Raw genomic sequence first — 17,426 nt, 5'->3', positions numbered from 1 at the left:
AGGAGGTTGTCAGAGTCTAATGGGTTACTTGGCTTACGCGGTGGGGAAGGGGTTGGGTGCGATGGAGGAAGGGAAAAGGGGTAGCAGGTGGGAGTTGGTGGTCGGCGCGAGGGAAGGAGATGGGTGTCGGAAAAGGAGGGGAGAAGGGGGCAGAGGAGGGGTGACCGACCGAGGAGGCAGACGAAGGTGGCTTGCATGGTGCTGATTTTTTTCCCAATAAGAACCAATTAGAATCTACGAAGTTTATCACCTTAGTCATTAAGGATATTTGGTGCAATTTTATTGAAACCTATGAATATTTGGTAAATTTAAAAAAATTTATGGGTAATTTGGTGAATTAAGTGATAATTTAAGAGGCATTTCGTGAAAAAAAAAACCATTTTAAGTTTGGCTTAATTGATAATTTGTGAACAAAAATACACGGTGACACCATTAGACTTGTTACAAATGCTTACGTCTTTCCATAACCGAGAAGGGCGGAAAGAATAATGAAATTGTATTATCCATAAAGAGCGAGCCCCCGTTAATCTTTCCGAGAAATGATTTTTGTTTCTCTTGGTGAACAACTCAGCAATTTAACATATCAGCATATTTGACATGGCTTGGGTGGGCCAACAATACATAGTGGAATGGTGATTGGGCTGATGGCGTTAAAACTGAAGATAACGTCCGTTATTATTTTGTAATATCCCGTTGTAATGTTTTTTTCTTTTCAAATTTCTCTCACAAAAAAGTCGAGTTCCATCATCAGCACCCACATCAACAGTTCTCCATCAGCATCAGCACCCGCAGCCCTGGATAAGCAGATTGGAGTTCATCGTCGTATGAAGATTGTTCGGTTTGAAGGTTAGGGCAGTTATCTCACTTTTTAATTCGTTGGCGTGGTTAAAATGAAGAAGTCGAATACTTAGGGTTTCTCTATTTTTGTCAAATTATGTCGACTTAAACCCTGTTATATGTTGAATTATGTGTCGAATTTGAATTAGTAAAGGGTTACAACACAAATAATTAAAGTTTTGTTGTCGAATTAAATTTTTGTTGTGGAATTAATTAATTTTATGATTATGGTGTCGAATATGAGATTGGAAGCATAAGTTTTTTAAATTACTTATTGTTAAGTTAATAATTCGTTGTTTGACATTATTGGAATGTGTAATTGACAATCTAAGATGTTAATGTTTTATGGGTTGTTATTGGATCGTTAAATGATGAATTGATTTGGGTTCTGATTGATTTTGTAAATATATGGATAATTTGTTGGAATTGTTTTTGGATCAGTAATTGATGAATTGATGAATTGTGAATTGTGAATTGTGAAATGATAATTTGTTGGGTTTGTCAAATATATGATAATTGATGAATTGTGAATTGTGTCATATATATGGATAATAGATGAATTGTGTCATATATATGGTTAATTGATGAATTCTGTCAAATATATGGATAATTGATGAAATGTGTGAAATATATGGATAATTGATGAAATGTGTCAAATATATGGATTACTGTTATGTCTTATATATGGAGTATTGTTGTGATCAGCATTAGTAATGTTGATCATTTGATGTTATGTTTGATCCAATTGAGAAGTGTTTGGGATGACAGCCAAATGGATGATGTTATGATGGATAGCCAACACAAAGAAATGGAAGTTGTAGGTAACCGGGGTAGTGGAGTTAAAAGGAAAACTGTAGATGTAGAAGATGGGAATGGTTTGGAGGAAATTGTTGTTGGTGACTGTAGGCGTCACTCGAAATGCGCCTACGTTAAAGCATGTTGTGAATATGTTTGGCACTCATAGGAAGTGGGAATTGACATAATACGATTAGGGACAAATAAAGTAGGGAGCCGCCAACAAGTTTTTAAGGAACTTGTAAACTGTTCACGGATCATAAAAGGCAACCACGAATAAGGGACAACGATAGGCAACAACGACTGACCCGTGAAGGTTACACCCCATTCATAATCCATGACATTACTAACTCCATATGGTTCGGAACCACGAACGGAGGATCGGGGATGATGGTACGAAGTGAGTCATGGAGTCACATTCGCCCGTATTGGCCTCTACTCGATTCTTGTAGTGAAAAGTGATTCCTGCGATCTCAAAGGCATACAAACAAAGATTCAATTCGCTCCAAAATATTATTAAGCTAAATTGGTTGAATATTAATGCAGCACATAATTCTAAAATATTAGTGATCACTTGATTTAATAACAAGATTAAAAAGGAACATAAGCCGGTTGTCCAAATTATCTTATTAGGCGTGATTTTCAATTACATATTCCCTTTAACATGCAATATGGTGATCAGAAATAATAATAGAACAAACATTGATATTGGAAGCAATTTAACAATAATAGCGTTAGTCAAATCGAATATAAAATAACCTAATCATGATACTAGCAATATTAAAATAAAATAAGAGTAGCTAAATTAATTAATTACTCACATTCCGCTCGTTCCTTTAAATTGCTACATCATGAATAAACTATTAGTAACTTCAATAAATAATAAATCAAATGGAAATTAAATTAAATAAATGTAGATTTGAATTAGTCCAAACCCTCAGTTATTTGTACCTTTCACGCCTTGGTTTAAGGACGGAACATCGGGTTAAGTATGGACTCCTTGGAGTGCTTAAGGGAAGAATGGTGTAATTAGGAATATAGGTTTAAGGCTTAGAATATGGGAGAGAGAGAATAGAATGATTTTTGGTGTAAAAGAGAGGAAGAGAGAATGATTTGATCCCCCGAATTGCAGAAAGGAGGGGGGTATTTATAGGGAAAATGAGTAGAGGGAACACACGGAACCCTAAAAAGATAAAAACCCTAAAAATTAACACCGCGAGACGGCAGTGAGCACCGTGACACGGATCCAGGCACCGTCAAACGGGGGAAAATCCCGTGACGCGGGGAAAATTGGAGTGATGCGGGACATATTTGACCTATGGGAAGTGAAAACGCGTGAAGGGTTTACGCGGAAAAGACACGAGAAAATTCCGTGACACGGCACACGTACCGTGACACGGCAGTGTCCACCGTGGCACGGTACAGTACACCATATCACGGTAAAAAAAAGTGCGCGGAAGTTACACGGAACAGCCCCGTGTCACTGAATGGGCACCGTGACACGGGAAATTGTACCGTGACGCGGTGCAAAATCCCGTGGCGCGGCAATATTCCCGTCACACGGTGGATTAAAAACATGGAAAAAGGCACCGTGACACGTGTCATGGAACTAGGCACCGTGCCACGTCATCAAGCGCCGTGACACGGTGCTTTTACATCGTGCGCGGTAATTTCAGTTTTTTACACGTTTTTAAAATCATCATAATTTTTGATCCGTAACTCGGAATAAGGCATATAATATATCATTGGAAATATTATCAAGTCTACTTTCCAACCCAATTCGAATAAAGTCAAAATAATTTGTAGATTTTAAGATATGGCCGTTTTAGTGGAAGGGTGTCGGTTTTGGGCCGAGTTTAGTGTTTGGCTCATATCTTTTTCGTTATAGCTCGGAATTGGGCTTATGATATATGGTTGGAAATATTATTTCAAGGCCTATCCAAAAAAATAATAAATGGATCAAAATTATAAGACCAAAAATCAGTTTCTCTCGGTTTTGCAATGTGGACACGAAAAGGGGATAACAAGTTATGGTTTAGGGAAATGAGCTAGGAAATGGATTGGTTTATGAAATTTATTGGATAGAACATGAATTTAAGCACTCCAAAGATTAAATACTCAACCCGACCAATAATGGCGGTGAAAGGTGTTCATCATCGGGTTTGGTTTTGGGGAGACATTTTTAGGTGTATACAGTGACAGTTATTGTGGTAGTGGTGGGGATTATTTTCAGGAGAATGTTAGGGAGGTAGTAACATATGTATCTCCTACCAAGACAGTGCATAATAAGCAAACTGTTGTAGCTAGCAACCAAGTACCGTTGTCACTGTTATAGAACCTCCTAAGGTTGGGATGGTTTTCAAATCTTAGGAGGATGTTGAAACCTAATATAAGGAATACGCAGAGCAACAGGGTTTTGGAGTGACAAGGGTCCAGAGAGTAAATTCAAAGGCTAACAAGAAGGTAAGAGTTACAACCACATGGAAGTGTGAGTGTTGGGGTAGACCTGACATGAGGGCAGTTAGGGAAGCTCGGAAGAGAGTCAAGGCTATGTGTGTGGCAAGGTCCGGTGGTGTAGTTGGTGGGCTTGTGTATAAAGATGTGTTACGACAGGGAAAAAGGACTTTAGAAAAATGTGAATGCAAGGCAAGAATTTATGCAAGTGTGAATGAAGTGGGTGAGTGGGTATTGAAGACAGTAGAGTTAGCACATACGCACAAGACAAGTCCCAACAAAGCAAAGCTAGTTAAGGAGTATCGTATGAAGCACATGACTTCAACTGTTAGGAAGAGGTTGTTAGATTTTTTTGACGAGGGTGTGCCTGTATCTCAAAACATGGGTGCATGGCCACGGAGCGAAATGGGGTGGAGAATATGCCTTTAACTGTGAAAGATTTACAGCATGAAGTGTATAAGGCAAGGCGGTTGAAGATGGTTGGAAGTGATTCTGTTGCAATGATGGAGTATTTTGAAAAAATGCAGTCTGGGAACCAGAACTTTTACCATGCTCAGCGGTTGGATGAGCAGGGGAGGTTGAAGGATGTGTCGTGGGTGGATGCTAGAAGCCGGGCAGCTTATGAGGATTTTGGTGATGTTGTTTGCTTTGATGCAACATACTTGACAAACGAGTACGAGCTCCCGTTTGTCATATTTGTTGGAGTAAACCACCATGGACAGTCGTTGTTGCTTGGGTGTGCTCTCGTATCACATGAAGATTGTGATACTTTTGCTTGGATATTTCGGCAGTGGCTAGTGTGTATGAATGACCGTGCTCTATTAGGCATCCTAACAGACCAAGCAGCTGCGATGAGGAGGCCCCTTACTGAAATCATGCCAAATACCCTACATCATTGGTGTATTTGGCACATCATGAGCAAGTTACCTGAGAAACTTGGAAAGTGTGCAAGGTAGGGTGACTTATCCTTATTACTTATGGATAAATAGTGAATTGAATACAATTTTTTTTTTGAATTGAATTATGCAATATGCCTGTTTATCAAATGAATTGATAATTTTTTTTTTTTTTGCATGTGATGTTTATAAGTATGTTTAAATTAAGTATTAATTTGTGATCTGATGTGATATTCAAGGTAAGCTTACTGTTAATTGATTGGAAAAGAATGTCAAAGACAATTACAAGATAAATAATTGCTTCAGTCTATAAGTGACATGAGGTCACAACTCTCAAATAAGTTCTACAATTTTCTGGCTAATCGTACTGTTAATCTACTGTAATGGAAAAAGATAACCCTAAAGTTGTTGAAGCTTGTTGCCTTGATAATCGTACTGTTAATTTACGGTAATGGAAAAAGATAACCCTAAAGTTGTTGAAGCTTGTTGCCTTGTATCCATTTTGCCTCTTAATTAAATTTGTCTTGTAGCATAGAAATGCTTACCACTTTTGATTTTTGATTTTGTTGCTGCCCATTTTGACCCTTGCTTCCCCTGTTCAAGTACACCAAAAAAGGTGGTGGACTGTTGATGGCTTGGTCTATTACAGCGCTACTGTTCATTTAAATGTGATGTATCAATTGGTGATTGTTAATTCATTTGTGATGATCTAGATGTATGGATTAGTGAGCTGCTGTTCAATTAATGTGCCTGGGTGATGTATCAAATTGGTGATTATCCAATTCATTGGTGATTATCAATTAATATGGATTACTGACCTGCTGTTGAATTACCTGTGATGTTTATCAATTTATTACTGCCTAAATTAATGTAGATACAATGAATTTAAGAACCCTTTGAAGGCAGTGATTTATGAGAGTTTTACACCCGAAGAGTTTCATAGCCGATTGGCTGAATTGATTAAAGATTACAAGCTGGAGGACAATGTGTGGCTTGAAAGCTTACACAAAGAGAGTCACATGTGGGTGCCAGCCTACATGAAAGAGTGTTTTTAGCTGGAATGAAGACAACTCAAAGGGTTGAGATTATCAATCGGTTTTTTGATGGCTTTGTTAATCGCCACACCAAATTGTTTGAATTCCCCGAAAAATACTGCAAGGCTTTGAACAAGAGGGTCCGAGATGAGGTTAGTGCAGATGATCGTTGCTCGAAGTTCTTGAGGAGGTTAATTAGTGGATTCAAGCTTGAAAGGGTATTCCAGCAAATATACACGAACTCCAAATTTTAGGAAGTACAGGAACAATGTGCGAGGATGATAAACTGCAGTGTTCGCTAGGAAACGCTGATCTCCGAGGCAGTGATTAAGTACTTTCTTGAGGACCGTGTTTGGTTGACTCCACCTAGTGGAAGTGAGGAGAAAATTACTGACAGGCAACGAATGTACTGTGTTCAATTCTTCTGTGATAAGAAAGAGGTCAGCTGTGAGTGTCATCGATTTGAGACACATGGCATACTTTGATCACACTGCATTAGAGTACTAGACCTAAATCTTGTATTTGACCTTCCGGATAAATACATTCTCACGCGTTGGAGGAAAGACGTACCACATAAGCACACGAGAATTAAGGTACCATACCATGATCCTAGTGAGTCGGAACAGGTTAAAAGGTTCAACAAGATGATGACCAAGTTTGATCCTCTATGTGAAAAAGCTTCAATGGTGAATGAAGAGACTGTTGATACAGTAATAGTGACTCTGTCCCAGCTGAATTTGGTAGTGAATGAGTGTAGCCGAAAGAAGAGAGAGGAGACAGTTCAGATTAGCTATCGAGATGGACCGACACCTGTCAATGAGTCAGCCGGTGAAGTGGGGACCTCCTCTTCTGTAAAGAAGCCCACCGTCGATCCATAGCTTAACCAGGAACATGTATATGATGATGATGTGTACACTAGTTTTTTGGAAACACCTACTATCCCACCACCACCAATCAAGGAGGCTCCAATGAAGGAGCCTCCAATCAAGGACCCTCCAATCAAGAAGAAGCCTCGTGGTAGGCCTAAAGGGTTGAGGCACAAAACATTAGCTGAGGCGGGGTACAAGAAACCACGAAACAAGGCTTCTTCACCCAAGGTCAGTCATGATTGTGTTTGCGTTGTTTTTGTTCCATAAATATTTTATACTCACAACCTGTTCTTTCTTTTTATATGTGGCGTTCAGGTGAATGGTGATGCAGTGGCTGCCAAGGGAAAGGGCCAAAAACGACAAATAAGCTTCATGTATGATTTTGTGCGCTTAAAATGTCATTTACTTTTTTAAAAAAATTAGTTTTAATGTTAACGTCGTCATCAATTCATCATAGGTGAAGCGCAAGTGTGGACAAAACCTTGAAGATCCATCTGAGTTCATGATGCTGGATGATGACCTTTTAGCTCGGAACAACATTGGTTGGAATGAGATTGAATATGATGGGTGGACAGGTTTCACATCTGCTGGTGGTGGTGGTGAAGCATTTTAGGTTGTCTGTTTAATATTAGTTTACGATTTGTGTTTGGACTACTTTATGTTTGTTTTATGAGTCGTTTTGGGTTGCTTCCTTTTGGGCTACTTTATGCTTCCTTTTGGGTGTTGGTGTTGTTTTTTTTAGACTGCTTCCCTTTTGGGCTGTGTGGCTATAATATGTTGCCATGTGTGGACTGCTTTCATATAAGGCTTTCATATGTGGACTGGTTCCCTTTTAGGCTGTGTGGCTATAATATTATTGTTACATTCACTATTGTATGGGCCTTAATATTATACATTGACTATTGTATGGACTTTAATATGGGGTAATATACATTGACTATTGTATGGACTTTAATATATTGTACGTTTATTAGTAAATTATTAATTTCACTATTGTTACAAACTACAAAACTATGTTATCATAAATTTGAATATACTATGAGATAAAATTATTAAATTTATTAATTATTGTAGTTTGGATATTAGTTTGGATTTACGTTTAATTTGTGTAACGAATTAGTAGTATTCAATGGCCTTCTTTTAAACTAAAAAAAATTGTGTATTATTTAAAAAATTGTTGTGAAATTATTTAATTAAAATTATTGAATTCTTTGTGTTCCATGTTAAACTAAACTAAAGCTATAATAAAAATTTGGATACGAAAACAATACCATACTAATAGAACTTCATAATATCCGACATAAATTAATAACATATATCCGACATAAAACTACTACTAATACAACTACTACTAGCTGATGAGGTAGATAATAAAGTCCCATTAACTTCATAATACATCAATAATTGTTTAAAAATAAACATGAAACAAACGAAAAACAATTGGGTTCTCGTTTGCGTAGTACTCCACCACAAACCGCTGATTTGGTTGAATGTTTGCATCTGCAATCATCTAACTCAAACCATTTTTCGCATGGCATAAGGTAATTTCATTGTTTTCAGAATAAACATGTAACACAGCTCTCCATTGTTGTTCCCCAAGTTGCACGAGCACCTGCGTGGTTTCATCGAAGCCATAGAAATATTCTCTAGCAAAGGTCAATGGGACATTCTGTAACAATGGCCAGTTCCATTATTAACACATATTAAGTAAGAAAAATATGAAATGAAGTATAGTTAATTGTTATAAAGAGAAAGAAGATAGTTAATTATTATTAAGACAATTTAGTTTGGTACCCTTTCCATGCTAAATAAATCATTTCCAGCATCCGATTTTGGCAAAAAAATAAAATGATAGTTAATTATTAGAAGATGATGACATCATCTCAAACAAGAATATGGGACAACTACTTTGGATTTAAGGGAGTAAAAATAGGTGATAACTTTGTGTAAATGAACAATCAGCTACAACAAGTTACTTAGTGCAAATATATATATATATATATATATATATATATATATATATATATATATATATATATATATATATATATATATATATATATATATATATATAAATTACAAGATAATGACTTTAAAAAGCTAATGGAATTAAATTGTCCTTAACCCTCCACTACAAGTCCTTATATGATTCATTTACTACGAAGTCCATTTTCCCCAATTTGAGGATTTGATAGGAAGTGTGACACTATGAGACTATGAGGTATGATAAGGTTTATAAGATTGAAACTCGAATCTTAATAAGAATGTCTATGGCAAGCTATGTTTATCCTTACTATGTATCATGGATTGTCTAATTGCAATGAGATTGTAGCACTTTAAATTAGTTATCTTCTTATGTTTAAACTAACAAAAACAAAAAACTAAAATTATACCATATGCCCCACTGCAATGTAAGATGTGGTGAATTTAGCCTTGAAAAACGGTGCTTGCTCTGACTCCGGCTCCGGCTGCGCCTCCTGATCCTGCTCCGGCTCTGGTTCCGGCTCGGGCTCATCCTCCTTCTCCTCCTCCTCGTCTGAGCTTTCTTTCAGAGTAATTTCATTTCCGTCTCGGAAAATTCGAAGCCGCATCTCTAGGGTGTGCTAGAAGATGTAAAATCGAACCACATCCCTAATCTGTAGGTTGTAATACTCCACAAAATCGGGCCACCCATCATCAAGGACAACCCTCCAGTTTGACCCGTGTTCCACAAGTCTTATAACAACATCAAATGCCTCCCCAACGGTTCCATTGTAAATGTTCCACACGACGTGGTACCTGGGAAACAAATAATTGAGGTGGGGGTCAACGCTCTGTATAAAAAGTAGCATTTACGTAGGCACATGCATTAAACACAAATATCCCAATGTACGTGAATTTATTTTTGAAAAAAGTAAAATTCATAGTATACCAATTACATTACCAAAATTATACAATATAGGTTTAATAATTATAAAATTAACATTTATTCAAAAAAATAAAATATATACTTGTGAATATCACCGAAATAATCACATCAATAATACCTCTAAATTGTGTCATGAATTATTAAGTTATTAATATTAAATTAAAACACAAACATATCATACCACTGATCATATCGTGCGATTGTTAAGTTGAACCATGAAACTTTCCAACACCATGTCAAATTGGAAAACTAAAAAAAATTTATTTTTTTGGGTTTTAATCGGTTGCGGCGAGTAAGCTTAGGGTTTTGTTTTATAAAAGAAATTTAGGAAGTTGAAGAAATGGGAAATTGGTAAATAGGGGGACGACAATGAAATGACAATTCAATGGTGGGAATCTTGAAAAGGTAAATGCATTGAATTGTCACTACTCACTTTTGAAGTTACATCGTCAATATTTTCGGTAATTTTTTTTTTTAAAAATTAATCAAATTTTAAAGTCCAATATTTAACCCGATGTCAAAGGTTTATTTGAACTCTAGCAGTTTTCAACCCATAATTTGGTCTAGCGCCAACCTGAAGTTTTCTGATGATCTGGTTATGATAACTCCATATGACTGAACCGAAATTTCACTTGGAGAAAATACCATATGGACCCGAACTGGATGTATTTAACCTAAACCCGATGTTTTTCGTTCTGTCGGGTTTATACTTTTAATAAGTATAATTTTTTTTTCACGAACTCAAATAATTTTTATTACTGTCAATATCTTTTATTGGGTTTTTAGTTATGTTTTTAGAGTAATACTTTATTTTTTATTATTAATTTGGTAAATTAAGAGTAAGACTTTAAAATCAATTATTACTGTTATTAATTTTTCAGATTAATAAATTTCTTTTGTTAATAACCCACCATTATAGTAAGTAAGTGAATAGTAACCTACAACCACCAATAAATTAAGGCAATAAAAACCAATTTATTTTATTTTATGTTTTAATGTGCAATAGTAGTTGTAATTACTTTTTCAATAGTGTCAGTAATTACTTTCACGTTTAACGTGTATCAGTAATTATAATATGTTTTTTATTTGTTTATTTTTTTATTCGTAAAAAATTAAGTAAAAAAAATTGAATATACTAACACACAACAATAATATATTATATTATATCACATAGTACACCACACCACATACATAATTTTTTACATTATTTTTAGTACTACCACATTAGACACCACCTTCATCATCTAATAACACATAAGTAGCATACGTCACAACATAATTAACTTAAATAAAGCATAAAGATAATAATAATTAAACACAAGCTGGAACCATGACCATCATACGACATCATCAAACCCCATCATCAAATAACCACCGGAGTAACCGCCGCAACAAGACGCAGGTCAAACATGGGGTAATCAGATACATATGAGGAGCTGGCTACACGACTTGGATCCCACATCACAACGGTGCCTCCTAGCAAACCCCCTCCTGCATCCACCTTTCAGCACATTGTTGTTCTGAGCTTCTCAAGCACCCTTAGGCAGTTTGTTGGACTCGCTCCAACCTCCATCAATATCACCAACACTAGGTTGTGGGTCGCAACCACCTCCTGGAAATGGGGAACAAATGACGGCCTCCTGATACGACGAACACTCCATAACACAACCGAATCTCCTAGCTGAAAACGCTTCTTTCCTTCTTCATTGTCCGAGCGTATTTTAATGCCTTGGTAGCGGCTTGAAAGATCATCCTTCATGAACTGATCACAATAAACGCAGAATTTGATTTTTGTCATATCCGTTGCAACCTTCACCAATTTAACAAGTTAATCACATGTTAACAGTCAATTCAATACTTATTAAAAGTAACAATTTGGCATATTTAATAAAAATAAATTGAAAACTGAAATTTAAGTAAAACAAAATTGTTATAATATAATTATCAAGGTAACACAAATAATTATGAAATTTGTCCTCAAAAAAAAAATTATGAATGTATGAAGGTAAAACAAAATTATAAAGGTGAATCAAATATATCATAATTCACTATGCTAAATCAATTAACAGAAATTAAAAGTTAATAAAAATCAACTGAAATACCTTCACTAATTGCACCTTGTCGGTGTAACTTCCAAAATTAGCATCAAACCCGTTGGGTGTTAGCATGTAGATCGGACCACTACGAGGCAACACCGATTTGGGGTCCATCAGGTTCATAAGAGCAACCGGTATGACATAAGTTGTTCCCTCGAAGTCAATCATCGGGTCCTCCCTTTCAAGCCGCCTGATTGCAGCCTGAACTTCTGGCTTCATAACGACATCAGCGATGTTCGGTAAGTGAGCCGGAAATTTCACACCATCTTTGTTCACCATCATCATCTTCTCCATCCTATGTTGCTTCTCCTTGGGCTTAGCAACGATCTTCCTCAAATCAATTATGTCAATAAGATGACGTCGTGGATCACCACGAGGGAGCCGCCCATCTTCACTATAGAAGTACAGGTACTCGTTGAAGTTTGTTTCTTGCTCGGTGTTTTGGTTAACATCAAAATGGAAGTGCTTATTCTCATAAATAGGGGCGGCAAAAAAATTAGGAGGAATTGAGAGTGTTTGAGGAGGAGGAAGGTGTTTTCAAAAAAAAAAAAAAAGGAGGAGGAAGGCATTGCTGAAGTGGGAAGAGTGTAAAAGAAGGAAATACAAATTTTGAAATGAGCTGGGGTGGGGTTCAAAGGAGGGAAATCAATTCCTATTTATAGAGAAAAAACTTTATGACGAGGGTAAAATTGGAATTTTCATCAGTCCGAATCCCTAAATTGACTCCCTAAACCGAAAACCCTAAACCCTTTACCCTTTACCCTTTACCCTTAACCCTTAAAACCCTAAACCCTTAACCCTTATAACCCTAAAACCCTTAATCAAGATCAACACATACAAGTCTTAAATTAATGACCTCATTACCCAATTTAACTATATTGAACTTGAATTTGATTGAATTTGACTGAACAAGCTTTGTTTTGGTTCATTAGCTTTGTTAGACTTTATTAGGTTGACTTTTATTTCAAATTATTATGTCGTAATTAGGTTAGTTTGACTTTATTAAAATATAATATGATTGAATCTGATTCAATAACCTTTGTTTCAGTTCGTTTGTCACCTTCATTTAAGTAATTGCATCATTTCACTTTAAGTCAATAACGTTTGTTGTACTTTGAGTCAATTAATTAACTTTGTTAGACTTTATTTAACTTCTATTTAATTGAATATGATTCAATATTTTTTTTTCCTTAGTTTCACTTATATTTGAAGTTATGATTGACTTCACGCATATAATCATTTCAGTTTGATTCAGTTTGACTTCTTTTTAATGCTTTACGTTGTAAATTGTCGTAATTTGGTTTGTTTGAATTTATTCAAATATAATATGATTGCATTTGATTCAATAACCTTTGTTTCAGTTCATTCTTTACATTTACTTACTTAATTAAATCAATTAAATTTCAATCATTTACCCCTTTTATTTACTTGTTTTTAGGTTAATTAGTTGTAATTAGCTTTGTTTGACTTTATTTCACTTCTATTTCACCTGTGAATATGATACATAATTTTTTTTTTCATTCGTTTTACTTATATTTGAAGTTATGATTGACTTTACGAATATAATCGTGTCACTTTGATTCAGTTTGACTTATTTTCAATGCTTTACTGTTTAAATTGTCGTAATCTGGCTTGTTTGACTTTATTCAAATATAATATGATTGCATTTGATTCAATAACCTTTGTCTCAGTTCGTTCTTCACATTTACTTAATTGAATCAATAAAATTTCAGTCAATTACCCCCCCTTTTTACTTGTTTTTAGGTTAATTAGTTGTAATTAGCTTCGTTAGCTTTGTTTGACTTTATTTCACTTTTATTTCACCTGTGAATATGATACATATTTTTTTTTATTCGTTTTACTTATATTTAAAGTTATGATTGACTTTACGAATATAATCATGTCACTTTGATTCAGTTTGACTTATTTTCAATGCTTTACTGTTTAAATTGTCGTAATTTGGTTTGTTTGACTTTATTCAAATATAATATGATTGCATTTGATTCAATAACCTTTGTTTCAGTTCGTTCTTTACATTTACTTACTTAATTGAATCAATAAAATTTCAGTCAATTACCCCCCCTTTTTTTACTTGTTTTTAGGTTAATTAGTTGTAATTAGCTTCGTTAGCTTTGTTATACTTTATTTCACTTTTATTTCATTGAATATGATTCAATATTTTTGTTTTGCCTTCGTTTCACTTATATTTGAAGTTAAGATTCACCTTGATTCAATATTTTATATTTGCCATCGGATGACTTACATTTCAAATTATGTTTGTCGTACTTGCGTTTGTTTGACTTCGTTTCAGTTAATAAATATCACTTAAATATTCAATTAAGTAATATTTATACTTAAGTTTGTTTGACTTCGTTTCAATTTATTTAATTATTTGCAAACAACTAATTCTATTTAACGTCATTTAAGTCCAATTTTCATTTGTTTTAATTAACATTGTTTTATTTCATTTCACTTTAATCAATTACATTGTTTTATATTTTGTACAACGAGTTTATAAGATTATATGAACTTCATTGTAAGATTGAGTTATAAGATTGTATGAACTTCATTATAAGATTGAGTTATAACATTGTATGAATTTCATTATACATAAAAAAAAAAATTAATCAAGAAGCCTTCATTAAAATCCAATCCCACTTATCAAATCCACTCCATTTTTATTTGAAGTCCACCAATGACCAATAAGATAGAGTATCCTATGCAATGGATATGGATTAAAATGAGAAAGAGTACGGTTGGGAGGACTTGGGACGAGTATGTAGCAAAAGCAAAAGTGGATTAAAATGAAATGCAATTCCTATTTTCAAGTCCACCAATGACAATCTTCATGTATGCTATAATGTAAGCTATGACTGACCTAAGTGTGAAGCTATGACAATTTCTTTTGCATTGCTATGACCAGCTTTGTTCAAGGCAGAAGACTACTCCAACACGCATAAAATCTTCAACTACTCCAGTAAAGTCGAATTTTTTGTACTGCCACAAATTACAAACAGTAGCAATTGTAAATTTTTTTTTTTAATCATGAATTTATTTTTCAAATAAAGAAGAGTAAGATGTATTGAGCCACATATCTGCTATTTTTGTTTGTGCAAGTACGATTTTACAACAGACTAATGTGATAAGTTTTAACGCTGGTTGTAAAATACTCTAAGGGCTTGTTTGGTTAATAATTACAAATGGGGGAATTGAAAATTCCCATAAATTTGTATAAGAGCTTGTTGTTAGGCAATAAAATGCAAAAATGTGGGAATTCAAAATTCATGTGAATTTATATATCCCACAAAACATGGGAAATAAATTACCAAGACTCCTCTTGGTAATTTTAATTTCCCATGAATTGTGAATTCCCTAATCCCTACCAAATAAGATTTTAAAATTCCCATGAAATTTATGGGGGAATTAAATTCCCATGACATTTACTTTTTAATATCATATGTGAAGGTAATAATTCAGCAGTAGCAGTCGATTTTGTTTGATCTTTTGGTGGGTAAGGTCAGCTCTACATTAATCCGATTAACTTGAAATGAAAGACACAAATAAAATTTACTTAAAACACTCTTCAAATTCACAACTAGACCTACTCGAGCACGAGTTCCACTTTTTTATCTTTTTCTTATTCTTATATGAACGTTTTATTTTTCTGTCTAATATGTCATATTTCATTCAAGGTTTGTTGGTATGTTTAACTAGTATTACTAACACTTCTGTCAAAAAAAAAAAAAAACTAGTATTACTAACACGATTATTTTTTTTTTTATTCTTATATGAACGTTTTTTTTTAATATATGTAATGAATGTGATATCACAATATACTTATATTATTTATAGTATTGCATGAATGATTTCTAATGAAATGAATTGGATAAAACTTAAAATGATGTACAATTTTACTGTGGTTGTACTACTGCAAAAACGAACAAATTATGAAAAAGGGAAGCTTGACCTACACATGCATTGAAAAGAGGAAGCAATGAAAAGGGAAGCATGAAAAGGGGGGATTTGACAAGTGTCTGATTATACACGTTTCATATTGTTTGGCGAAGGTTGTCAAAGCCTAAAAAATATAGGTAAAAGGCTATAATATTAGGTGGTACACCATTTGGCATTACCCATACACCAAGTGTGTAATGGAAGACCATGTAAAACCGTACGAACCAATTAGGCCGACCCAATACAAATTGAAACAATGAAGACTATATTGTTCAATATTTTAATTAATATATTAATATAAATTAGTTAACATCGTTGCATTAATTAACTGAATTACTTAAGTAATAAATAAGAAATAATTTAAATTATTAGAAATAAATTAATTAACTGAATTACTTAACTGAATAATAAATATGTTAATGTCACAGACTTTGCAATAATTGAATACAAGTATTAATGAATTATTAATTGCATATTTAAGTATTAACTAATATTTAAGTAATATTTACTGAATTGAATAATAATTACTTAATTATTAATTGCATATTTAAGTATTAACTAATATTTAAGTAATTGAAAAATAATTACTTAATTATTAATTGAATATTTAAGTAATATTTATTAATTGAATATTTATGTTGAAATTTTTAAAAAAATCCTTAATTGTATTATATCACAATTAACAAATTTTATAACCAAAATCATAATTGAACTCACAACTAAATGAGTGAATTTTCACAATTGCACAAATGAATGACATTGTGTTTTTTCAATACTTTCAAATCTCTGAATTGCATAATTAGGTATTAATTATTATTTGAATATTTAGGTAATAATTAGTAGTTGTATATTTTAAATATTTTAAGGACGTAACTATTTAATTGAATATTTATAGAAATTGTAAAAAATGCATTATTGTAATAATTATAAAAATCGATTATTCAAAATAACTAATTAAATTCATCACACACATGTGTGTTACTCAAAAATGCATTATTGAAAAAAATCCATTATTGTAATACTTATAAAAATCGATTATAAAAATATATTATTATATTTATCACACACACATGTGGCATTATCCTACACACATAAACCAAAACCCTACAATCACTGAAAGAGTCTACCTATATATAAGTATAACCTCTCCATTATCTTCTTACCATCTACTCACTTCACTCACTTACCATAACCTCAACAGACTAATCCATTGAAACACATGGATAGGAATCACGGAGCACCCACACGTGGGCCTTTACCACCTCCAACTCACCAAAGGAAGAAAACCATGAAAGTAACACGGAAGACCCTTCTTGCTATGGCAGTAGCTGGGAGATTCCTTGCACAACGGATGACCGTTGTGCCACCTGATGCATCGCCCGTTGTTGCAAAGGACATGGTGATAGACCTTATTACTAAAGGTCCTCCTGCTCCTCCTGGTAGCCCAAACGAGGGTGGTAACAAAAGTGACGAAGCCACACCTGTGGTCGTTACTGATGTTGAAGTGGGGAAAACAATTACTGTGGAAACTACACCTACTTTGGATAATCCACTTCCTGTTGTTGAAGTGGTCGGCCCAGAGC

The 17,426-nt window shown here is 34.1% G+C and overlaps 1 protein-coding gene and 1 pseudogene across 1 annotated transcript; both read left to right on the top strand.

Annotated features, from left to right (window-relative positions):
• The first annotated feature begins 4,562 nt into the window (after positions 1 to 4,562).
• Positions 4,563 to 6,037, top strand: LOC145566272 (protein FAR-RED IMPAIRED RESPONSE 1 pseudogene; annotated as a pseudogene).
• A 5-nt stretch (positions 6,038 to 6,042) lies between these two features.
• LOC145566270 (uncharacterized) lies at positions 6,043 to 6,894 on the top strand. The gene is made up of 3 exons (XM_081625740.1): positions 6,043 to 6,234; positions 6,319 to 6,422; positions 6,516 to 6,894. Exons 1-3 carry the CDS (start codon positions 6,043 to 6,045, stop codon positions 6,892 to 6,894), a joined length of 675 nt encoding a protein of 224 aa, XP_081481866.1.
• The last annotated feature ends 10,532 nt before the right edge of the window (positions 6,895 to 17,426 follow it).

Source organism: Chenopodium album, chromosome 11 (assembly GCF_948465745.1).
Source record: "Chenopodium album chromosome 11, dcCheAlbu1.1, whole genome shotgun sequence".
Taxonomy (NCBI): domain Eukaryota; kingdom Viridiplantae; phylum Streptophyta; class Magnoliopsida; order Caryophyllales; family Amaranthaceae; genus Chenopodium; species Chenopodium album.
Note: the sequence above shows the minus strand (reverse complement) of the source record. Positions and strands in the feature narration are given on the sequence as shown.

Excerpts from the sequence above, each read along its gene's own strand:
- LOC145566270 (XM_081625740.1), top strand. The coding sequence starts at position 6,043 with ATGAAGACAACTCAAAGGGTTGAGATTATCAATCGGTTTTTTGATGGC. Across the intron at positions 6,235-6,318 it reads GTGGATTCAAGCTTGAAAGG|GAAACGCTGATCTCCGAGGC; the intron begins GTATTCCAGCAA and ends AGTGTTCGCTAG. Across the intron at positions 6,423-6,515 it reads ATTACTGACAGGCAACGAAT|AGTACTAGACCTAAATCTTG; the intron begins GTACTGTGTTCA and ends ACACTGCATTAG.